Source organism: Balaenoptera ricei, chromosome 1 (genome assembly GCF_028023285.1).
Source record: "Balaenoptera ricei isolate mBalRic1 chromosome 1, mBalRic1.hap2, whole genome shotgun sequence".
In the NCBI taxonomy this organism is placed as follows: Eukaryota; Metazoa; Chordata; class Mammalia; order Artiodactyla; family Balaenopteridae; genus Balaenoptera; species Balaenoptera ricei.
The window spans coordinates 136,216,278-136,241,952 of NC_082639.1; the positions used below are offsets into that span (position 1 = coordinate 136,216,278).

Below are 25,675 nucleotides of genomic sequence, written 5' to 3' on the forward strand. Positions count from 1 at the left end.
CATCTTTAGGATTCTCTATGTATAGTATCATGTCATCTGCAAAGAGTGACAGCTTTACTTCTTCTTTTCTGATTTGGATTCCTTTTATTTCTTTTTCTTCTCTGATTGCCGTGGCTAGGACTTTCAAAACTGTGTTGAGTAATAGTGGCGAGAGTGGACATCCTTGTCTTGTTCCTGATCTTAGAGGAAATGGTTTCAATTTTTCACCATTGAGAGTGATGTTTGCTGTGGGTTTGTCATATATGGCCTTTATTATGTTGAGGTAAGTTCCCTCTATGCCTACTTTCTGGAGGGTTTTTATCATAAATGGTGTTGAATTTTGTCAAAAGCTTTTTCTGCATCTATTGAGATGATCATATAGTTTTTCTCCTTCAGTTTGTTCATATGGTTTATCACATTGATTGATGTGCATATATTAAAGAATCCTTGCATTCCTGGGGTAAACCCCACTTGATCATGGTATATGATCCTTTTAATGTGCTGTTGGATTCTGTGTGCTAGTATTTTGTTTAGGATTTTTGCATCTATGTTCATCAGTGATATTGGCCTATAGATTTCTTTCTTTGTGACATCTTTGTCTGGTTTTGGTATCAGGGTGATCATGGCCTCATAGAATGAGCATGGGAGTGTTCCTCCCTCTGCTGTATTTCGGAAGAGTTTGAGAAGGATAGGTGTTAGCTCTTCTCTAAATGTTTGTTAGAATTTGCCTGTGAAGCCATCTGGTCCTGGGCTTTTGTTTGTTGGAAGATTTTTAATCACAGTCTCCCCTTAGTGCTTGTGATAGGTCTGTTTATATTTTCTATTTCTTCCTGGTTCAGTCTCGGAAGGTTGTGCTTTTCTAAGAATTTGTCCATTTCTTCCAGGTTGTCCATTTTATTGGCATATAGTTGTTTGTAGTAATCTCTCATGATCCTTTGCAGTATCAGTTGTTACTTCTCCTTTTTCATTTCTAATTCTATTGATTTGAGTCTTCTCCCTTTTTTTCTTGATGAGTCTGGCTAATGGTTTATCAATTTTGTTTATCTTCTCAAAGAACCAGCTTTTAGTTTTATAGATCTTTGCTATTGTTCCTTCATTTCTTTTTCATTTATTTCTGATCTAATCTTTATGATTTCTTTCCTTCTGCTGACTCTGGATTTTTTTGTTCTTCTTTCTGTAATTGCTTTAGGTAAGGTTTGCTTGTTTATTTGAGATGTTTCTTGTTTCTTGAGGTAAGATTGTATTGCTAACAACTTCCTTCTTAGAACTGCTTTTGCTGCATCCCATAGGTTTTGGGTCGTTGTGTTTTCATTGTCATTTGTTTCTAGGTATTTTTTGATTTCCTCTTTCATTTCTTCAGTGATCTCTTGGTTATTAAGTAGTGTATTGTTTAGCCTCCATGTGTTTTTATTTTTTACAGATTATTTTTCCTGTAATTGATATCTAGTCTCATAGCATTGTGGTCGGAAAAATACTTGATACGATTTCAATTTTCTTGAATTTACCAAGGCTTGATTTGTGACCCAAGATATGATCTATCCTGCAGAATGTTCCGTGAGCACTTGAGAAGAACGTGTATTCTGTTGATTTTGGGTGGAATGTCCTATACATATCAATTAAGTCCATCTTGTTTAATGTGTTATTTAAAGCTTGTGTTTCCTTATTTATTTTCATTTTGGATGATCTGTCCATTGGTGAAAGTGGAGTGTTAAGGTCCGCTAACTATGGTTGTGTTACTGTCGATTTCCCCTTTTATGGCTTTAGCGTTTGCCTTGTGTATTGAGGTGCTCCTATGTTGGGTGCCTAAATATTTACAATTGTTCTATCTTCTTGGATTGATCCCTTGATCATTATGCAGTGTCTTTCTTTGTCTCTTGTAATAGTCTTTATTTTAAAGTCTATTTTGTCTGATATTAGAATTGCTACTCCATCTTTCTTTTTATTTCCATTTGCATGGAATATCTTTTTCCATCCCTTCACTTTCAGTCTATATGTGTCCCTAGGTCTGAAGTGGGTCTCTTGTAGACAGCATATATACGGGTCTTGTTTTTGTATCCATTCAGCCAGTCTGTGTCTTTTGGTTGGAGCATTTAATCCATTTACATTTAAGGTAATTATTGATATGTATGTTCCTATTACCATTTTCCTAATTGTTTTGTGTTTATTTTGTAGGTCTTTTCCTTTGCTTGTATTTCCTTTCTAGAGAAGTTCCATTAGCATTTGTTGTAAAGCTGGTTTGGTTTTGCTGAATTCTCTTAACTTTTGCTTGCCTATAAACCTTTGATTTCTCTGTCAGATCTGAATGAGATCCTTGCTGGGTAGAGTAATCTTGGTTGTAGGTTTTTCCCTTTCATCACTTTAAATATGTCTTGCCACTCCCTTCTGGCTTGCAGAGTTTCTGCTGAAAGATCAGCTGTTAACCTTATGGGGATTCTCTTGTATATTATTTGTTGCTTTTCCCTTGGTGCTTTTAATATTTTTCCTTTGTATTTAATTTTTGATAGTTTAATTAATATGTGTCTTGGTGTGTTTCTCCTTGGCTTTATCCTATATAGGACTCTCTGTGCTTCTTGGAGTTGGTTGACTATTTCCTTTCCCATATTAGGGAAGTTTTCAACTATAATCTCTTCAAATATTTCTCAGTCCCTTTCTTTTTCTCTTCTTCTTCTGGGACCTCTATAGTTTGAAATTGGTGCATTTAATCTTGTCCCAGAGGTCTCTGAAACTGTCCTCAATTCTTTTCATTCTTTTTTCTTTAATCTGTTCTGCAGTAGTTATTTCCACTATTTTATCTTCCAGGTCACTTATCTGTTCTTCTGCCTCTGTTATTCTGCTTTTGATTCCTTCTAGAGAATTTTAAATATCATTTATTGCGTTGTTCATCATTTTTTGTTTGCTCTTTAGTTCTTCTAGGTCGTTGTTAAACGTTTCTTGTATTTTCTCCATTCTATTTCCAAGATTTTGGATCATTTTTACTATCATTACTCTGAATTCTTTTTCAGGTAGACTGCCTATTTCCTCTTCTTTTGTTTGGTCTGTTGGGTTTTTACCTTGCTCCTTCATCTGCTGTGTGTTTCTTTTTCTTCTCATTTTGCTTAACTTACTGTGTTTGGGGTCTCCTTTTCGCAGCCTGCAGGTTTGTAGTTCCCGTTGTTTTTTGTGTCTGCCCCCAGTGGCTAAGGTTTGTTCATTGTGTTGTGTCGGCTTCCTGGTGGAGGGAACTGGTGCCTGTGTTCTGGTGGATGAGGCTGGATCTTGTCTTTCTGGTGGGCAGGACCACATCCGGTTGTGTTTTGGGACGTCTGTTACCTTATTATGATTTTAGGCAGCCTCTCTGCTAATGGGTGGGGTTGTGTTTCTGTCTTCCTGGTTGTTTGGCATGGGGTGTTCAGCACTGGAGCTTGCTGGTCGTTGAGTGGAGCTGGGTCATAGCTTTGAGATGGAAATCTCTGGGAGAGTTTTTGCCATTTGATATTACGTGGAGCTGGGAGGTCTCTGGTGGACCAATGTCCTGAACTCAGCTCTCCCACCTCAGAGGCACAGGTCTGACACCTGGCCGGAGCACCAAGACCCTATCAGCCACATGGCTTGGTCAGCTGTCCTGTCACAGAGTCACCTGAGGGCCAGGCATCCTGTCGGGGGCTCCTCTCCTTGCATCCTGGAGACACCTGTAGGCGGCCTCCTGTCAGGGGCTTCCCAGTGAGGTGCAGTCACCTGAGGGCCGGATGTCGGGTCTGAGTCATGCAGGGTGCTGGGTGCTCGCCTTCTCTGCTCCTGAGCGCAGCACTGGGGGGTTTGGCCGGCGTCTGAGGCCCAGGTTACGGCTTCCACTCAGGTTTACATCTAGCCCACAGGTTTACATCTGGGCTCCATGTTTACGACTTGGGGGGTTTACGTCTGAGGGTTTACTTCCGGAACCCAGTTTTACATCTGGGCCCGGTTTACCACTTGGGGGTTTACGTCTGCGGGGTTTGCGTCTGGACCCCAGGTTTATGTCTCAAGATAGCTTTAATAGCTAACATTTATATAGCTCTTGCCTTTTGCCAGCCACTGTAATATGTGTTTTGCATATAGTAACTTGCCTAATTCCTACAACTACTCTATAAGATAGGTACTGTTCTTATTCTCATTTTAGAAATAAGCTGCTGAAGTATAGAGAGGTTAAGTAATTTGACCAGGATCACAGCTAGTAAGTGGTGGAACTGAGTTTCAAATGCATGCAGTTTGGCTCCAGGACCAGTTATGAATGATTGAATGAACCTGGTTCCCATTTACCCATGTCTGCACACAGATGCTCATATACTAAATGTCACTAATTTTCAAGGCATTACTTTTTAATTTTTTTTTCTAGTTGTAATGGATTTTCCTTCTTCCCCTCCCCTCTGATTATCCATTTAGGAAACTTTTATCGGTCTTATGGCCAAGTACTAATCTAGGCACTGGCAATATAGAAATAAAAGTTAGTCTCCACTGCCAAGAAACTGAGTCTGATGGGAGAAGATGTAGAGGATAACAGACAATTATAATAGGATGTGGTAAGTGCTATGATTGAAGATGCCTAGAGGGGGCACACTTAGCCTAGCCAGAAGAGGGTAACTCCTGACCTGAATTTTGATGGAGTAGGATTTAGCCAAGGATAGGAATCCCAGCCTTCTTTCATTTGTCCTCACTATCTCCCTTTTTTTTCTCTTTATGTAGAATGGAGTGCAGTTGCTTTTTCAGAACCTTCAGAGTTATCCTTTTATGTATCTGCATGATTCCATTGTTCCTTCTCTCTTCTTCTTTGTCACGTTTTACTTGCCAACCTCCTCACTATGTTTTCCACCACACTTTGTGTCTTTTTTCTTTCTTATTTCTTTCTTAGTTTATTTCTTTAGTCCTCCCTAGAAACTCTGTCTTATCTAATATAGTAGAGACTTAAATTTACTTTTCTTTAGCCCCCTTTCTTCCTGTCTAGCAGGATGGCCAGTAAATATATAAGAGTCATGGTCAGTAGTATTTAACCTCTCTGTGCCACAGTTTCCTCACCTTTAAAGTGGGCACACTAGTAGTGACTACCTCGTTAGGTTGTTTAGAGGATAAAATGAGTTAATGCCTGTAAAACTTAGAAGAGTGCCTGGAATATAAATAAAAAAGGCAGACAATCAATAAAAGGTTGGGACTCCTATCTTCCTTGGCTAAGTCCTATTTTTGTCCAAATATTTCGCCCCGACTTGCTGTTGTTTCTGCCTTAATTGTTCATCAGGGATCTGGTTTTACTTCAGTGTGCCCATTTTCTTTTCTTCTCCTTGAGGTTCACCTTTGCTAGTCTAGGTGCTTTCAGTTCTGATTTCCTTTTTGTGGTGCACAGTAACTTGGGAGGTTGTCAGGAAGACAAGACATTGTTATCATTCATGTTTCATGACATATTAGTAAGGGTTTATAATAATAAAATAGGTTTTTGTTTCATATAGCAACAGGGTTCATTAAAAGATTAAAATCCTTTCTCCATTCTTATTATAGTTATGCATACTTATTATTATTTTTTTTAAACTGTTCTTTGTTTTTTTAACAAACCATGTATTGTTAAACTATCTTTAAATTTTTATTTATTTATTTATTTATGGCTGTGTTGGGTCTTCGTTTCTGCGCGAGGACTTTCTCTAGTTGCGGCAAGTGGGGGCCACTCTTCATCGCGGTGCGTGGACCTCTCACTATCGCGGCCTCTCCCGTTGCGGAGCACAGGCTCCAGACGTGCAGGCTCAGTAATTGTGACTCACGGGCCCAGTTGCTTCGCGGCATGTGGGATCTTCCCAGACCAGGGCTCGAACCCGTGTCCCCTGCATTGGCAGGCAGATTCTCAACCACTGTGCCACCAGGGAAGCCCAATACTTATTTTAAAAGATAAAAATATTACAGAAATATTAAACTTAAAAGTGAAAGATGCATTCCCTAAATATTTATTGAGTGCCTACTATGTGATAAGATACTGTTAGGTGCTGGAACATAATTGCTGTTAATAGTTTGGTGTATATGCTTACAACTATTTTTAAAGGTCTTTGTAATCATATAAGTAATAATATTTACTAAAATAAAACCATACTTAAAATTACTCTTTTGTTTCTTTTCATCACCAAATAATATATTTTAGGTGATTTTCATGTTAGCATATAAAGATTCACCAATTCTTTTAAACTACCGGATAGTATTCTTTTGAATGGATATACTATAATTTAGTTAATAAAACTCCTATTGATGGATTCCTGATAGTTTTCAATTCCTTATTATTATAAGCAGTGATGCAATGAAAATCCTCTTACATATATATTTTTGGCATATGTATTTCTGGATAATAAATTTCTAGAAGTGGAGTTGCTGGATCAAATGGTATATTAATTTAGAATCTTAATAAATTAAAAAAGATTGCTCGTTTAAACATCAACCTTCTTGTCTGTTTCCCCATACTTTTATCAACACTAGGTATTATTATTCTTTATACTGTCTGCCAGTCTAATTGGTGAATATGTTTCATTGTTTTAATTTGCATTGAAAAATTATTGAGATAGGGCTTTCTTTAATATCTTTATTGGCTAGTTGTATTTTATATTTTTTGACCTGTACTATATGTTCATGTCCTTGGCCCAATTTTCTGTTGGATTGTTCTTTATTTTATTGCTTAGTAAGATCTTGGTATATTAGGTAAAATAGCCCTGTCATATGTTGGAAAAATTTTTTTGCTTATTTTTTAATATATATTGTACCTTACTTCATAGAAGTTTTTAATTTATAGGTAGTTATATTTCTTATTCTTTCTTATAGCATCTTGGTTTTGTTTCATGCTTAGGGATTCCTTTCCCAACAAGAATAATAAGAATCTGAAAGATTCTCTATATCAGTAGTACTTTTTGAGTTTTATCATAATCAAGATTAATGATGTCCATCAGTGTTTGTTTCCTTTTTTCTTTTTCCTTTTCATTGTGTTCTTAGATTTTGGTCTCCAGTTTAGCATGTACAACTTCATCAAATAATTTGGCACCTTGGTGTATTATGATTTACTGTGTAGCAAATTAGAGTATAAAGTAGGATCATCTTGGACCCTGCTTAATTGAATATCAATTTATAAGTACTTAATATTATGCTTGGTACTAATTAATAAGAGGGGTGACCAGCAGTCTGTTTGCCTGAGATAGTCTAAGTTTAACCTGTTTTCCAGTGTAACTTTTAATAGTGTCCCTTTTCCCTGTTGATTTTAAACAAACAAAACCAGCCAATTATTTTACCAGCAAAATAAGTTTATTTTGGAATAGCTGAGACGTGCAGTTTGGGACAAGCAAAAAATGGTGAACTATAGGCATATCTGGAGAATGGATGAGAGGGCCTTGCTTTTATAGAGGAAAGGAGGAAATTGGGGAGGGCTGTGGGGGTTCTTCATTGGCTGCAGATGGCAGACAGCTTGTCCGTGCTGGATCAGGAGGAAATCTTTCTTCCTGCTGGGGTCTGTAAGCTGCGGTGAATGATACATGTGTGAGAACTGCCCCTTCATGGCTTCCTGACTTCACTTTAAATGAGGTTTCCTTTATTCATTTTATATTACTCTCAGAAGTGCCTCAGTTCAGTTTAAAAAATTATAAGGATTATAAGGGGTAGTAGTTCACATTAGGATATTTTAATATTAAGGCTTCAGTTGGTTCTGTTTACCTTATTCCTCCAGTACTTAGTAATACTTCATGTGCTTTAGCTTTAAAAAAATCTCTCATTTCTATTATTTTCATGATGAACTTGTTGCAAAGTTCATAGAGTTGCTTATGTGAGGTATTTCTAGAGCAGTGATGTTAGTGTATATCCTTTTAACCTTCATCCCACCATCCAGAATAATGCTTACTTTTTTTTTTTTTTAAATTTTGGCTTTCATTAGTTTTTTTGTTTTGTTTTGTTTTTTAATAAATTTATTTACTTATTTTTGGCTGCATTGGGTCTTCGTTGCTGCGTGCGGGCTTTCTCTAGTTGCGGTGAGCGGGGGCTTCTCTTTGTTGCGGTGCGCAGGCTTCTCATTGCAGTGGCTTCTCTTGTTGCAGAGCACGGGCTCCAGGTGCGTGGGCTTCAGTAGTTGTGGCATGTGGGCTCAGTAGTTGTGGCTCACGGGCTCTAGAGCTCAGGCTCAGTAGTTGTGGCACACGGGCTTAGTTGCTCCATGGCATGTGGGATCTTCCCGGACCAGGGCTCGAACCCATGTCCCCTGCATTGGCAGGCAGATTCTTAACCACTGCGCCACCAGGGAAGTCCCAATACTTACTTTTTGAATAAAATGTCCCTCGTGATTCTTGTTTATCCAGTATCGTCCTAAAGATGGTGAAGCATTTGTCTGTGTGTGTGCATAGAGTTTGTTTATATTTTACTAAATATGTGATAAAATCTTTTCGGATGGATATGACCAAATCTTTTAACCTGGCCATATAAACCTTTATTTATCACATTAATTTTTGGTGTTGAATATATCCACTGATACATGAATGAGTTTATGCTTGGATCATGGGATTTGTAGCATGCTAAGTAAAACTGTTCTTAACACAGATCCCAATGTGATTCACTTAATGCCAATCCCTATTATACTGTAACAGAATTGATTAAACCTTAGTACTTGCCATCAGCCAGACAGATTTTTATCTAGCTTATTTCATCATTCAGACAATACTTCTTCAGCCTTTTCTTAGGTAGTACTGTGTCAAAGGCTTTGTTATAATGTAGGTGAATTGTGCCCATTACATCTTTCTCTACCAACTCTGTTACCACTCAAAAGATTTATAGACCTTAGAATTACTCATTTTCACCACTGATTGTAAACTGTAACTCAACCTATCTTATTCTTTCTGAAACTGTTACTTTACATCTTGGGATGTTTTATACAGTTGCCATTTTAAAAGGCCAAATAGTTTCATCTTTCCTTAGTCAAAAATATCTTGTACTTATCAATATATCTTTAAAAAACCTTAAAGAATTTTTTTTAGATTTCTGGTTGTGTGTTTGTATCATATTATAAATGCTTCTCAGTGTTATATATTGATATATATGTCTGACTCTTGTTTTTAGTATTTATTTGTCTCACTAAATATTAATAACTATAGTAATAAAAAAATATAAATAATTTACATAAAATATTAATATCTGAGAATGTTCAACTGATGAGTAAAGCGCCATATAGGAATTTCTAATCGTGTTACCATTAGCTTTTAAATTTTCTCTCTTTGGGTAAAGATATTTATTTATAGGTATTTTCAATTTCACACTGTATAAACTGTAGACAAGAATTTTCATAAAAACTTGTGATTTGAAAATATTTATTTAGGCACTAAAGATAAAATGTAAATGAAATACTGTTATTTTTGCAATGGGTGTAATAATTAAGCAGGAGTATTTGATTGTTCATTAGACACACAGTCATGTTTCTTGTTTTAAAATACATTAATATCTAATATAGTATGTAATATAATGTTTGTTCTTTTTGTATTTCTTCTGCAGAGAGTGATAATGAACTCTCGAGTGGAACAGGTGATGTGTCTAAGGATTGCCCTGAGAAGATCCTATATTCTTGGGGAGAATTGCTAGGAAGATGGTAAAATTTTTTTTTTTAATTGAAAATTTTATATTTACATAATTGATGTTAATTTGCTTTATTAATTAAAATCTATGTGTTTATATATCTTAATCTTGAGATTACTTAGGCAGTCAATATAGATAGTCACCTAGGGGTTGAGCCCTCAACCACTCCAGTGTTTGGCAGTTGGAAAGATGAGTAGGAAAGATCGTGCAAAGGAGTCCAAGAAAGCTCCTTTGGAGGAGGAGAACCAAGGGTAGGAGGAGAACCAAGGTAGAAATCAAGTGAATTAAGGCTATTAAGAAGGAGGAAGTGATCAACTGCTGATAGGTCAAGTCAGAGGAAGCCTGAGAATTTCGCTGGGTCCAGCGATTTGAATGTCACTGGTTACTTGGACAAGAACCCCTCTGTGGAGAGGTAGGAATGGAAGCCTGATTGGACTATGTCTAAGAGGAAAGGTAATCAGCAGTTATAGATAGATAGGTCTTCAGAGAAGTTTTGCTAGAAGGAGAGGATAAGGAATAGGGACATAATTAGGAAGTGGATGTGGGTTGAGAGATTATTCTGAAAATTAAGATGGCCAATATAGCCTGTACATTGTATGTTGTTGGAAATGATCTAGTAGGAAGAAAAATTTGATAATGCCAGAGGAAGAGGGCACAGTTGCAAGAGAAGTCGATGAATAGGCAAGAAGAGATGGACTTGTTGACTAGTGGAGGAGTTGTATTTAGAAGCGCAGAACATTCATTGTAACAGAAGGAAAGGTGAGGCATGGCTACAAAAGTAATAGCTGGCTTAAGTGTACTTACTGTGTGTCTAGTGCTGTTCTAAGCACTTTAGATACCTTAGTTAATTATCATCATGACAACCCTCTGACTTAGGGATTATTATTATCTTCATTTTACAGATGAGAAAACGGAGGCACAGCTATGTCAGGTAGCTAGTATAAAAATACACAACGAATAATGGCAGCAAATAGGTAACTTGCTCAAGAGCCCATGGTCAATAAATAATTTGCCCATGATCATGCAGCAAGTAAATGACAGAATTTGAACTTAGGCAGTCTGGCTCCAGAGCCAGAACTTTTTAACCAGTTGGACAGGCTGCCATTTCTATAATGTACATAGGTTTCTGGATTACTTTTTATAGGAGCATGTAGAAGTTTTAGTACAAGAGAGAATAAACTAGGAAAATTGATACCCTTCCCAGACTTCTTGTATGAGTTTAAAGAGAGATCATGAAAATGACAGTATGGTGGACAGGAAAACAAAATACTTTTATGACTAATTAAACAGCCAATTGAGATCTTTATTTATAAAAAGCAAGATTTATAACTTGGTTCAATATACAGCATCCTCTTAGGTTCTAGGAGATACATAGATAAATACACAGTTCCTACGTTTGAGGTTCATAATCAAGAAGCGTGGGAATATACACTCATAACAGACCATTTTAACAAAACAACTGAAACACTAAGGTTGTTTCAAATTTCTTAACCATTTTGTTAAGAAAATAGTTAAGACATTTCTTTTTTATAAAATGACAATCACTTGATTTTTTACCCAACTTAAAAAATTCATCTATTCTCTCTTAGGAATTGTATGCTGATTTAAAGATGAATAGGAGATAATTCCTACCCCCAAAGAGTTTACCATCTTATAGAGGCATATAGACATTTAAACAGATAATTGTGACATGATGGATGAACGCTTCTGTTAGCACTGAGGACCCAATGGAAATTTTCGAATGAACACAAAAGTAGGAAAAAAAAAATACAATAAATGTGATAAAGAAAATCCCCAACAAATATTTTAAAGGTGAAATTGCTATGATGCTTTTTATTATTTAGAAAGGCAATTTTGGAGTAGGAAGAAACTGTTAATAGAGAAGCTAGTTAGGATGTAATTGCATGGGTTGATGAGGTCTATACCAAACTCATGGGTCTTTTGTATGGAGAGGAGTTCCAAACAGAGAAAGAATTCTGAAGTAGAGTTGATGGGATTTCTCAGCTATCATTCAGTGTACATTTTTTGCAGAAATAAAATACCATCTTTCTACATTATATTTTTAGTAGTGGGCTTCAAGAAACTCATTGAAAGAATCTGAGGGAGCTGTTTTAAAGGACTAAGATAACTGATTTTTGGACCTTTAGAAAACTTGCTGGATCTTTTACAATTCAAGTATGTATTTTTATTTTATTTGGCTTATTATTGCAGTTGTGTCATGACAATTCATATGAAAACGATAAAATTTGCCTATTTGAGAGTTTATATCTATTACACAAGAAGTGACAAAATCTTTAAATTGCTCTTGGAATATCTTTTTTAAACATTCATCTTTTTTAGATTTAGAGCTTTTCAGTGAGTCTTAGGAATACTAGCTTAGGGACTTACATGAAGATATTTTTGTGATTTATTTAGGTAAAGCACCTTTTGGGGAAAACACTACACTTTGTGCTTTGGGGAGATTTTTATGAGGAGACAGCCTGTGTTCTCAAGGAACTTTTAAATAAAACATAGTTGAAAGTATTTTTAACTTATTATAAAACAACTAGGTCACTCTATTAAAATAAAGTGAAGCTTTTATGGATAAAATCAGAATTCAAAAAATGAAATATACTATTAGAAAGATATAAAGGAAGACTCTTTAATACTAATTTGAAATTATCAGAAAAAAATAAGGATACTATGGAAAAGAAAATGGAAAACAGACTGTAAAATGTTCAGTAATGGAGGTCTTCATACAAGACTGGAGTTAAGGTGTCTTGATGAAGGAACTAAATAAAAAAAAAAAGAGGAAACAAGGATTGAGAGAGGAGAGGGGGAGGGTCAGGGAGAGAGGAAATGAGGAAATGTTTGTGAAGGGAGGACTTGGAAACACCAAACTGAAGTGGTAGCAAGATTTCTTTTTTCTGAATATATTCAGAATGGTAATGCTGATGACTTATACATTAAATTATTTAAAGAATTTAAGGAATTGGGGCAGAATTATTTCTGGATAGCTTAAGAAAGCAGAGTGCTGATGCTGAACCCTTAGATGTAAGTCAGCTTTTGTGGCAGGAAGATTTTCTAACCAAAAAAATGAAGTGAACCTCTGAGGTAAAAATTAGTATTAATTTATTATATATAAATAAAACCATCTTCAAACTATTCATTCTCTTTTATTAGACTTTCAGAAAATCAGTATGCATTTAATAGGCACTCTGATTGTACTTTTCATGGCTATACATATTATCACAGTGGGAAAATGTGTTCTTAGTCTGTGGTTTCTCAACCTAGCTGAGCATCAGCAAACTGACAGGGGAAAAAAAAAATCTGACTTGGGAAACATGAAGGATTTGAATCACTAAGCATGAACATCCATAGCTTCCTTCCTTTTCACATCAATATAATGTTCCACTTTTTTGACTGATGAAAAAACCCGGCCAAAACATATACAAATCAGAATAAAATATGTGCTCTTGATTTTCCCAGTGACCTTTAATCTGTCTCTTTTCTTGAAAGTTTTCTTCATGTAGCTTGTTTAACTTAAAGTAAGACCTAGGTTGACATATCTAGGTCTTATCATTAATGGGGGAAGGACAGATCCCTAACTTTACTTGATGTTCTCCATCTTTTAGTTTCAGTTCTAGCTATTCCCTTTTCTGAGAAAACCTTTTAAAATGGGTCAGGCTGCTGCCCTCACATTCTCATATCTTCTAAGCACTTACTTCCACCTCCCCTCTATCAAAACTGCCCTAATTCCATCAGTGACCACTCAGTTTCATTCAATGGCTTTTCTTCTCATCTCTTGATTTCTCTTCTGTTTTTGTTAGAAATGATAGCTTCCCTTTGAAATTCTCTTCTGGACAGCTTTAACAATAGAGAAAGTTCTTACATGCCCAGACAGTTTCAAGAAAAGATGCCTCTTTGAAGGTAACTAGATGAATATAAAACAGTTTTATGATCCTATTAGAATCAATGAGAATGTTTGCTTTTAAAAAAGCATTCTTTAGCTTAGCCTTAGTAGTTGATCATATTAATTTAGTTTCATAAATCTATTCATTTACCTAAAATGTACTGAAGACCTTTTATATGCCAGGCACTGTTGTAGGTGCTTGGGATACATAACTAAAGAAGACAGAGATTCCTGCCCTTGTGGAGTTTATATTCATGCATTAAAAACTGCCCGATTACTACTTGTTTAGTATATGTCTGGTTTATGTGTGACTTTTTGAATAATTTGATACCTATCTTGCTTCTAGTGCAGAGTTCAGCACCTGTCATAACTAGCCTATTTCCAAGTCTCTTGATAGCTGCAGTTAATGTTGTACGCTATTAAAGCAATGGCCATATGTAGTTATATTTTTATTAGAAATATTGAAACAATGATTATTTCTATAGATTGTTCTTTTGTTTGGGTCTTCTCTGGTCATAGATGTATACTAGTAGCATTTGGCTTAGTATCCACTAGTATCTCTTAAGTACTAGGGTGCTATATGCAGTATAATTACTGTGTCATTACAAGAATAATCAGTAAATTAAAGCTGTTAATCATGTTGTGTTATGAATGACCTAGTTCTTTTTAAATGTCAGTCTGTAAAGATAAATAGTGCCTGGGTTTTTAAGAGAGGAGAAAAGACTTTTCTATTATACCCAGCCAAACAGATGGCTGAGGGTCAGCTAGAAGCTGAATGTTGGTTGAGTTGAATCATATTGTGGTAAAATGTGTATTAGGGACTGTTGACTATTAACCTTAAGGTGTGTGTATGCATGAGTAGGAAGAGATATTCCAGATTCAAAATCTTATATAAATCATTATACAAAGTAATTTGAGCCAACATAACACTTAATCAAGCTGTTTGTCCTTTTCATTTTGTCTGCCGTATTGGAAGCATATCGTAGTAGGATGAGTGGATGTTAGGAGGTCATTGTAGAGGTTGTAGAGTGACTACAGTTGGTGGCAGTGGAAGTAGAAGTGCATGGATTTTGGACAGGTTGGGAAAATAAAATGCATTAGACTTCTTGATGGATTAGTAAAGGATTATGGGACAGAGAGTAATGTCAACCATAACTCCTAGGTTTCTAATTTGGTTGGATTGTAGTGACAATCACTGAGGTAGGATACCCTGGAAAACGGTGAGGTTTAGGAAGAAAGAATATGAGTTTAGATTTGAGCATGTTGATTTCTGGAGCTCAGAATACATGGGCATGGATGATAATGCCCAGAGGCAAGAGACTGAAGAGAATTAGATCACTGAGGGAAACTGGAGAGATTAAAAGCTCAGAACACTTAAGAGGTTAATAGAGGAGAAGCAATCATCAGTGGGGTTTGTGGGAGGGGGGGAAAGAGAGTGCTTTGTTATTGAAGCCAAGGGAAACAAAGTGGTCAACAGTGAAAGGAGTGAAAAATATGTCTTTTGTATTTAGTGGCATAGAGAGAGGTCATGTATTGCTTAAGTGAAAACTGTTTCTAGGAGAGGTAGAGAAGCCATGTTGAGTTGAGCTGAGGGATGAGTGTGAGGGGAAGAAATAGAGATAGTGAGTATACAGCGATCCTTTAGAGAAATTTGATGTGCAAGGTAGGAGACAGTATGATATCTAGAGTGTGATGTGGGGTGGAATAAAGGTTTCTTTTATAGGAGATATTTATTGGAATTTTCATAGCTGTAGATACACAGTGATGACCTTGATTTCTGTATAACATGTAATCTATTTAATTAATTTGAATTCTTATATGATATTGTACATTATGGGACTCATAATTCAGCATATTTTGCATTTAATTTCATAGGAAATGAGCTTAGCCCTTTGCACACTGTTGTTTTTAGTTAACTCATTTTTTTTTTTTACATTAGGAGTACAGAAACTTTCTTAGCCCTCAAACCACATATGTTTTTCCTATTCAAAAGTATAATCAGAATCAAATAATAAATTACAAAAAAGACCCTTTTATGACTGATCCTGGCTCTCTTGTGGTGCAGTATTCTTTTGCTAATCTTTTTTTTTATAGCTTTTTAAAAAAAAATTAATTAATTAATTTATTTATGGCTGTGTTGGGTCTTTGTTTCTGTGCGAGGGCTTTCTCTAGTTGCGGCAAGTGGGGGCCACTCTTCATCGCGGTGCCTGGGCCTCTCACTTTTGCGGCCTCTCTTGTTGCGGAGCACAGGCTCCAGACGCGCAGGCTCAGCAATTGTGGCTCACGGGTCTAGTCGCTCCGCGGCATGTGTGATCTTCCCAGACCAGGGCTCGAACCCGTGTCCGCTGCATTGGCAGGCAGATTCTCAACCACTGCGCCACCAGGGAGGGCCCTCTTTTGCTAATCTTAAATTCAGTTGGATAGTGAAGAAGAGGCAGTAGGAAGGAAATCCATGTGTCATACAGTTTACTCAGGTATAAGTCTTCTCAAGAATAATTAATACTCTATCTACTTGACATATTTTATGGAACATATTTAGCTATGGTGTTTTTCCAAATTAACTAAATTTATATTTTAATTGAAGTCCATGAGAGAAATTTAAAGACCTGAAATGGGTTTTTTGGTGTATTATTATAAAAACATTCAAGACCGTTGTAAATATTTCAAACAGTATAGGAAAATAAAAGGAGTACTTTCTCTCTTAATTCCATTACATAGATATTTTGGAGTTTATTCTTCCATATTCTTTCCCTATGCATGTCAAAAGCAGGTTTCAAAATAGTATGTGTTAGGGAGAGAGTGTGAGAGAGAGAATGTGTATTTTAAATAATACCATATATACTATTTTAAAACCTGCTTTTTTCACTTAGCAGCATAATTATGTTCTTTAATGGTGCCGTAGCATGTTACATCATGTAAGCTCTACCTCTTTTTACTTTGTTTTGCTTCAAGCCTGTCAGTATTATCAGCTTAGGTTCCCTAACTCAACAATATAAACGTTTTCCTTTATGAGGCTGAAAGAAAGCAGAATGGTCATACATTTGATGGTTTATTAAAGATATTAATGAGATGAGTTTACTTGAACTTTCGAGTTATGGAACTTATTACAGTTTTTCCAAGATAGCTGGACTATGAGAGGATGGGGAAAGCATGGAACATATTTTCAGATGAAGGGCATGCCAAAACTGAGGTCTGGCCTGGAGCTGGAAGAGTGTGTAAAGATAGAGAAGTAGGTAAAGTAGATGGGAGGCCAATTTTAGAAAATAGACATGTGGTTTCTATGACTTTTCAAGCTTAAAACTTGAAACCAGAACCTGGGATGTTAACCAAACCAGAGTACCTCATTAAGGTTTGGAGTCCAGATGGTTACACTAGGATCAGCTCTAAGAGATCAAAGGTGAGCAGCGAAGTAGAGATAAAGTCTGAACAAAAAGGCATAGAACATAGCTCCAGGTTCAAGCTAGGCATAGACTGGGAACTACAGTTCAGTTTCTTGTTCAGTTGGACAGATTATCATAGTAGCATACCTACTATGTGATCATTGACTTCATGACAATGTATTTGTCATTGTTCCAATTCTAAACACCCTTGGAAATGGGTAAGGCTGATAAGTGTATGTTGCTGGGTAGTTGGATAGGTTGTATATGTTTTGTAGGAAAGGGCTAGGTTCTTCCTTTAGGAAGCACTTTGGGTCAGGATGTAGAGGTATATAATCAAGGTGTGATAGGCCCCTGATCTACTTTCAGCATCCCTTGTCCCCAACCCTTACCATACACACGTCATTAGCCAACTTGTCATACATTCATCTTAGGGGATTCAAATGGCTCTTTTTATGCCTTGGAATGCTGCCTAGAAATATATACTTAACACATTCATTATTCTGAATAGGTTCATAGGATGATTAAAAAGTAAATGAGGAGAAGAAAGAACTTTCCTTGTGGGTGGAATAACATGGTTCACTAATAAAGAAGATGCAATCAAGAAAAAAAGTTGAAGACATTACTAAACTTAAACACTACTATTATTATTTCATGCCCCTCCCTGCCATTTTTCTCCTGATCCAGTCTTGCACTATTATATAAACTCATCAATATACTTTTCATAACAACAGCAGGTCAGCAGTGGCGAAGGGAGTATGAATGGTTTATTTTCTTGTTTTCTCAGGCACAGTAATCTTGGTGCGCGACCAAAAGGGCTATCTACTCTGGTGAAGAGTGGTGTTCCTGAAGCATTGAGGGCAGAGGTATGGCAATTATTAGCAGGCTGCCATGACAACCAGGCAATGCTGGATAGGTACCGACTTCTTATCACAAAGGTAGGAGATCTTTTCATATTATTCTCATGCAACAGTATATTAAGTAAATCCTGTTTTCATAGCTCCAGTAAGTCATAAATGCTTTGAACTTCTTTAAAAACTCTATTGTTGTTCAGTGAATAGTTGCCTTTTGTTCTAAACACTTGTTGGACAGTGATAAACAATGCACTGTAGTGATCTATGAACACTTAATGCCTTGGCTTTCATTTTTTTGTTCTAGTAACTTTATAACTATTTACTAAGTTGGAATATACTTATATTTCAAGTACTCTCAATTAACCTTTCTTACTGTATGAGATTTATGTACAGTTGTACACAGTATAACTGTACTCTAGTATAATTTTAAAGTCAAATTAACTTAAAATGAAATTATAAGCCCTTCTGTGCTTATGTAACCTTACACTTAAATGATGTGGATAGTTGCCCATATCCTTATCCTGTCAGGAGCCTCTGGTTCCAATGTAAATTCCTTTGCTTATGCCCAAAGAACTGATTTTAGAGCACAGGTAAGGGTAATCCTCGATCCTAGGCTCTCTTCTTAGGTCTTACCTCCTAATTTCTTAATCTACTCTAATAAATCATGGATTTTAAAATAATGGTAACATTTTGTTTGTTTTTTAGAAAATCTCTATTCATAAATGAATTTTTTTGATAAGTAAGACTTTATTCCTCAGGCTATATCAACTTTTAAAATTCTTTAGCCCCTCTGATTCCTTCTTCCCTTCCTTACCTCTTTGCCGCCCTCCCTTTCACAAATATTTTCTGAGTGCCTAGTATATTCAGTCACTGCTAAATTCATGCATTTTTTTTTTTTAAAAACCTTTATACCATTTTTTATGATTAGTATTTTCTATAGTGGGATGTGCAAGATGATCCATTGATGTTGGGGGCAGAGATGTCTAAAGTTCCATTTGCATTTTTTAAGTTACAAATGCAAAATGTTATTCAGCTATACTAATATTTGTTGTGCCATGCTGGGTCCTTGGGTCTGATGGCCACTTGTCCCGTGTGGTTCAGGAGTGACCTGGGGGAAGAAGGGATTTGCACACCTTGGAATGGAATAACAGTGGTGCTCACGCTCGTATATTCGCTTTTAGAATACTCAGTTTTCTTGCAGTTTGCTTGTGTTAGATTAAGTGGATTTACAGGTTATCTAGTTTTAAATCTTCATAGGGTAGGTGGGTGGTTCATAAAGACTGCTGTCACAGGATGTTACATATCAAGATATTTTAAAAAAATAAACACACTAATCTGTCCTTCAAGCAAAAATTAATGTTATGGTAATGGATGACAAAGCAACTACTTTGGGAAATAAATTCATGTTATAGAGAAGGATGTTTGAAACATTTAGCAATTTAAACATTACTATGTGATTTTGTGACTGAAAACTACATGCCTGTGTTATTACAAAACTCTTACCATTTTCTTACTTTAAAATCTGGAATCAGAAATTTCAGCTATGTTTAAAACTTGTGCAAATGGTTGCAGAGAATTTGAGACTGATTGTTAAAAATATGAAAATACAACACCTTCTGGTTTATTTGTAAGAATACTTTGAGAAAATGAGTACTCTCCTAGCCAAATTTCAACAAAATGGTTGATGGGTGGGACTGAAACAAATGATGTGCCTCTGCTTGGATCTATTGCTCTTTGTTATTATTTTCCAGATATGATCATGATTAAAACCATGAACCAAAAAACTGATTTTGGAAAGTTTTCAAACTGTCATTTTATAAACTGCTAAACAAACATATCAAAAGATGAGGAGTCATATTGTATGATTCTATTTATATGAGATGTTTGGAATAGACAAATATAGAGAGACAGAAAGTAGACTAATGTTTGCCAGGGGATGGGGAAGGGAGGAATTGGGAGTGACTGCTAACAGGTGTGGGGTTACTTTTTGGGGTGATGGAAATATTCTGGAGTTAGAGGTGATGGTTGCACAACATTGTGAATATACTAAAAACCACTGAGTTGTACACTTTAAAATGGTGAATTTTATGCCATGTGAAGTTTATCTCAATAGAAAAATTACACAAAATAAAAAAATTTTAAATGACCCATGTTCAATATTGAATAGTATTTTTGTAGCATTTTATTTAAACAAACATTTTTCATTTTTAAATTTTTCTCTACATTTCTATGCTCTATAGTATTTATATTAGTACAGTAGCACTTGTGAATAATAAAAATAAATAATAAATATACGTATATTGGAAGTTTATGCTCAGACATTTTTATTGATGAGGATATCTGAGCAAAAATGTCCAGAGACCATAACTCTTGGCGTCAAATCACTTTTGCACGTAATTAACAAGCTGTATACCTTTAGTGGCTGCTCATGGCATAGCAGCGACTGTCATATTCCTTCCTCCACTAAGAGGCTTTGTTAGTTTATACCTTTTAATATTTCAGACTTTGGGAGAAAAATGAAAATAGTCTCCCAAAATATTATTTATAAACTCCTGACAATACATATGTTCATATATGTGATACAAGCTTTACCATATATGCCAAGCAACATGGTAGTTTTGAATATACAATTTTTAGGAAAAAGTTTAAGATCAAGAGACAGAATGACATAAATGTTTTCATTGAATAAAATATTCCTGGACTCCTTTCACTGTGGGGTTCTGGCTGTGATTTACTTTCTGCCTGTGAAGACTGGAGGGAGGAAAAAAAGCCACATTATTTTTCTCTGGCAGTGGTGGGCAGATGCCTGGGCCTTGCCAGTTGTGAGATTTTGCATCTGCTCTGGGCGTTCCATTCTGAATCACATGCCTTCATTCTGTAGTTCCTTTTTCCTGCAGTTTCCTATCCTGAGTAGCAATATCAACCTCCTGATTCTTTGGACTGTAGTTGTGGTGGCAAACCTGAAAGCTAGCAGTGATGTTCCCAATCTTTTGGTCTTCCAGTGTGTAAGTGCCTAAGTCCTTGCATTAAATCCTTTTTGAAATACTTAGAGTGGGTTCTATGTCCCTGACTGAACCCTGTCTGATATACTTGGCATATGCTTGCCACCTTGTTGTCACAAGATGGCTGCTCTACATCAAGTGTTGTGTCCAGAAAAGAGAAGAGAAAAGACAAAGGCAGCCAGACTTGAGGCTAAGGGAACAGTCCTCCAGACTGCCAAGTCTGCCCAAGATTCTGACACCAGCTGCAAGTTTGGGGGGGTCCCCAGAACCATTCTCACTTCATACCAGTTGGCTACAAATTTGGGGGTCCCCATAGACTTCCTCAAGCATGTAGCAAAGTGTTATACTTACAATTACAGTTCTTTTTTTTAAATAGCAAAAGGATGCATATCAGATATAAATCAGAACGAGCCAAAGGAAGAAATACATTGGGCAGAATCTGGGACTGAGAGGGTTCCAAATAGGAAGCTTGCATTGTCCTCAGGGACATATTACCTTCCCAGCATCAATCTGTAGTAGTACCTATCACCATCCCAGGCATTTCAGCAAGCTTCGGTGTCCAGAGTTTTTACTGGAGTTTCATCATATGTATATATGATTGATTGAATCATCGCCCACTTGGTTGAACTCAGTCTTTAGCCTTCTCTTGTTCCCTCCCCTGAGACTGGATTGATATCACCTGGCTCAACACCCCTATCCTCTAATTACATGGTTGGCCAGCTCCCATGCTTAGTCCTCTTATTAGCATAAGCTCTCTAGGGCCCTTCCATGAGTCACCCAAAATGTAAGCATAAACTGTCAGATGTGGTTGGAGGGGCCCACCGTGAATAACAAAGATGTCCCTGTCATTTGGGAAATTCCAAGCTTTTAGAGGTTACGTCCCATGAGCCTGGACCTTCCATGAGCCTGGACCTTCCATGAGCCTGAACCTTCCATGAGCCTAGACCTCTTTTTGGCATATCTCTTTTTGACAGAACCAGGTCTGTCACCCTTTTAAATATTTTTTCCTTAAGCCCCAAACAGCAGCTTCCACTTAATCTCCTTGATCAGGATTCTGTTACATGGCTATCTCCATAGAAAGCTGGGAAATATTTTTTTAAGATGGTACATTGCTGCTCCTCTTCATCCACTGAAATACAAGTTTATTAATAAGGAAGAAAGAGAATAGATACTAGGTAGACAGCTACCTTTCTCTGCTACAGCTGCCTTGTTAGTAGAGACAGAAGTTGAGATCTGTTGTGCAATAATTTATTATGAAAAGCATGTAAACCTAGTAGTTTATTTATTTTAGGACAGCAAATGTTTACTAATCGCCACTTGAGATTGACTAATAATGTACAATTTAAGATAGTATAATAAATATTTCCAACTTTGCTTTATAAGTCAATGACCACATAAAATTTTTAATGTTATTTCTATCATTAACAGTGCAGTTTATCAAAAACATTTTCATACAAACAATGTAGAAATGTGTGGCTCTGATCATGTGCCTTTATTCAGGCTCTCAAGTCATAACATTTCTGTGAGAGGAAGTACAGTGGTATATTTAATTTCATTGTCTTCCGTGCTTCATAGCCAAACATAATAAAAATAAGATGAATAATGTCAGTATTTAAAAAATAATTTTGTTCTTTCTCTATGCTTACGGGTAGAAATGAGACAGCAAGTGCTTGTAGCCAAGAGCATTAAGAATGCACTTTGGTGGTGAATGCATATGAGCTTAGGAGCTGCTCAGAAGAAAGAACATAAACACCCAGAGGATTTTCAGTAAGAAGTACCTGCATATTTGGCACTTTCTTGCCCAAAGCTGGTAGTATTTTCTTTTGGTCCAGTTGATTTTTCCTCTCTTATTAAGGGAACGGAAAGATTTCAAGGTCAGTTAATAACATGGTTCAGCTTGAGCATATAAACTTGCTAAAGACCTCCCAAAGACATCAGATTATATAGGGAAGAAGGAATACGAAGTATTTACAGAAAACCTACTAAGATTTGGCTTCTATGAGAAAGTAGTCTGTTTATCATTAAATCCTATAGTATATAGTGCGCTAGTCCACAATTTGAAAAAACAAATCTCATTCTGAAGCATCCTTTTCAGGTTAGATGGCATATAGCAGGCTGGATCCAGCCTATCATATGCTTTGTGTAATCATCAATAAATACATTAAAGAATAATATACATTTCTGGCTCAAGCTTGTACTTTCTGTTTTGCCATAGACATACTACTCTTTATTACTTACTCTCTGTTCTTCATACGTTGTAATACCTGACCAGCCCTCAAATATATTTGATTTTGTGACTCCATTATATTAGCGTATCGACCATTGCCTCAGGGGAGGGAGCTGTCACAGTGTGCTTTTACTTGATTAAGGTCTACTTCACCAGTAGACTCTAAACTCCAGGGGAGCAAGGACCACAACTGTTTTACTCTTTGTGGATACCCTGTGTCTGGTATAGGGCCTGGCATGTACTGGATGAGCAGTAAAATTTGTTTTTGTCCCTCTCACGAGGGACCCAAGGTCATTTGTTGACTTATTCATATAGTCATTTATTCTTTTTTTTTTTCTTCTTCCCCTAAATTGTAAGCCTTACATTGTGTTGTGGATAAAGCTGGTAAAGTGTGAAGCACAGTGTCTTTTCCCAGGAATTTTATCATCTAGTTGGGGAGAGCACAGCAATGGGTTAATTTGAGCAGCAGGTCCTGGTGTGCTAGCCTATGTTGTTTTGCCAGGGAGTAGGTAGGAGCCACTCAGAATAACTGGCATAGAGAGTTTTGCAATGGCCAGTGGGGCATGTAGATTGAGCCACCCTGAATCTTAGTAGGTCAAGGCTAGAGAGTAATATTGAACAGGGAATAGGGCTGGGGTTACAGTGTGGAACAGTCACTGTCTCTGGCCTTATTGTTTTTGTAGTGTAATCTATGGAAAATAAAACTTTGCAAATCTTTTTGACTGATAGGAAAAGACTCTAGGGACCAAAGGTTTAAAAAGGATGAAACACTCTAGACTAGATTTAAGATGAAGCAGGACAGGAGCTGCAGGCTAACTGGTAACCTTAATCTGGAGCCGAGGACCAAGCAGGACCAGCCAAAAGAGCTGATCCATCTAAATAATGGAGAACTTCTGTTGATCCCACTGGCAGCATCAAGGAGCTTTTAGGCACAACTTGCCTTGGTGAAGGCTGCAGCTCCACTTTGGGAGGAAATGTTGGTGCTCACTCTGGAGGGAGACCGTGGGTTCAGATTTCAAGCTCTGCTGGTTAGTAGCTTGTGACCTTGGGCAAGTCCCTTAATTATCCTTAGTCTCAATTCCCTCATTTGTAAAATGGGCTTAATAATACATATCGTACAGAATTGTTGTGAGGATTGAATAAGATAATTCATGTAAAGCACTCAGAGCATGCCTAATATATGGTAAGCACTCATTGTGATAGGGGACGGGGAAAATTATAAAGCAGTATATGCTTCAATGTTAAATGAGTGGCACAGAAAAGAACTTTAGGAAATATGGAGATTACTATGGGTTCTTGATGTCTGTGCAGGTTTCAGGACACCCATCTGAGAAATAAAGAGAAAGAAGAAAAACAAGATGTATGTAACACTCTGTTATGTACTTGTGCCACTAATTCATTCTTTCATTTATTAAACATTAAGGTGTCTTCTGTGTTAAGAGTAACACTGATATCCTACCTTGTAGGAACGTACAGTCCAGTGTAGGAGGCAGTCCGGAAAGCAGAGAAATGGTGATGACATGGTTAAGTGCTGTGACAGAGATATGAACAAGGTGATAAGGGAGCACAGAGACTGGAGCAGCCAACTCTGCCCAGGAACAAAGAACAGGAGGGTATGTTTAGTCTGAGGCAATGCCACTCCCAAAGACACAGAGTTGTGAAAGGTCCTGCCATGGTCAGAGGCTGTGGGAAGTTCAGTATGACCCACGGGGACACTCTACACCGTACACTCTAAGTCAGCAAGGATTGTGTATGGATTTTGCTCACCGCTGTGATCTTACCACTCAACGCTAGGACTGCCCTCTAGCAGATGCTAGAAAACACTTGCTGAGAGAAGTAGTGGAGTGTGTGATGGGCATTATGTCTAGTGCTTTCATATGCCCTTTCCATGTAAACCTGACAGCTTCAGTGATATAACTCCCATTTTTACCATCAGTGAGATAGGAGGTTCAGAGAGTTTAAGAGACACACAGTTACTAAATAGCAGAGTCAGTATTTGAATCCACAAAGTAGAAAACTCTAAAATAGAAATGAAAGAGGGCATTCTTACATTTTGTCTTTTAAAGATCCTTTGGAAGGGAAAACTCTCTGTATTTTCCCCATCATTTAATCCTTAAGGGTAATAAAAGTTTAAAGAAATAAAAGCAGTACTATCCCTTTTCTCTACTTTTGCTATTCATTGTATGGAAATGAAATTTATAATTTACTTGAGGAATTATTCTGTTTATATCAAGACACATGTGTAAACCTTCTAAATGATGGAAATGTTCTAAACAGTACTTTCTAGAATTAGTGATAGAAAAGCCGAAATCACCTAACTTCAAGCCGTCCCTTTTAAAGTGGGTCTTCACACCATCTGTCCTAAAGTGGACTTGCGGCTTCAACCACTGTCTGCGGCTACATGATTTCTGCCAGAGGCTGAGGGCACCAACATGTTGATGAATCAGTGTCAGACTTGTACCGCATATTTCTGAAAGTGTAAGTTCTTTATTGCTTATCATTGAGATTTCTTGTTATTTCTATTAAATTAACATTCTTCATAATATTGAGGTGATCTGAAAGGACGATGGAAGGATTGTGACCTTGCTGCCCCTTATAGAAACAAACAGAATTTAAAGCTTCTAAATTTAGGATTAAATCTTAATTGCTGGCTTTAGGAGCCACTGAGTAAATGATCACATTTTCACACAGTATGAGCCATTTGACATAGGGAAGATCGTGTGTGTTTTAGGGAAACCTGAATTTTATGTAGCTTTACAGAACTGTAT

The 25,675-nt window shown here is 36.8% G+C and overlaps 1 protein-coding gene across 3 annotated transcripts in view; it reads left to right on the top strand.

Moving 5' to 3' along the window:
• RABGAP1L (RAB GTPase activating protein 1 like) overlaps positions 1-25,675 on the top strand; it is a 783,585-nt gene that overhangs the window by 275,265 nt on the left and 482,645 nt on the right. For all 3 annotated transcript variants that reach the window (XM_059936839.1, XM_059936821.1, XM_059936830.1), the window contains exons 12-13: positions 9,475-9,568; positions 17,612-17,762. In XM_059936839.1, coding sequence (XP_059792822.1) covers positions 9,475-9,568; positions 17,612-17,762 — 245 coding nt within the window. The remainder of the gene's footprint in view (positions 1-9,474; positions 9,569-17,611; positions 17,763-25,675) is intronic.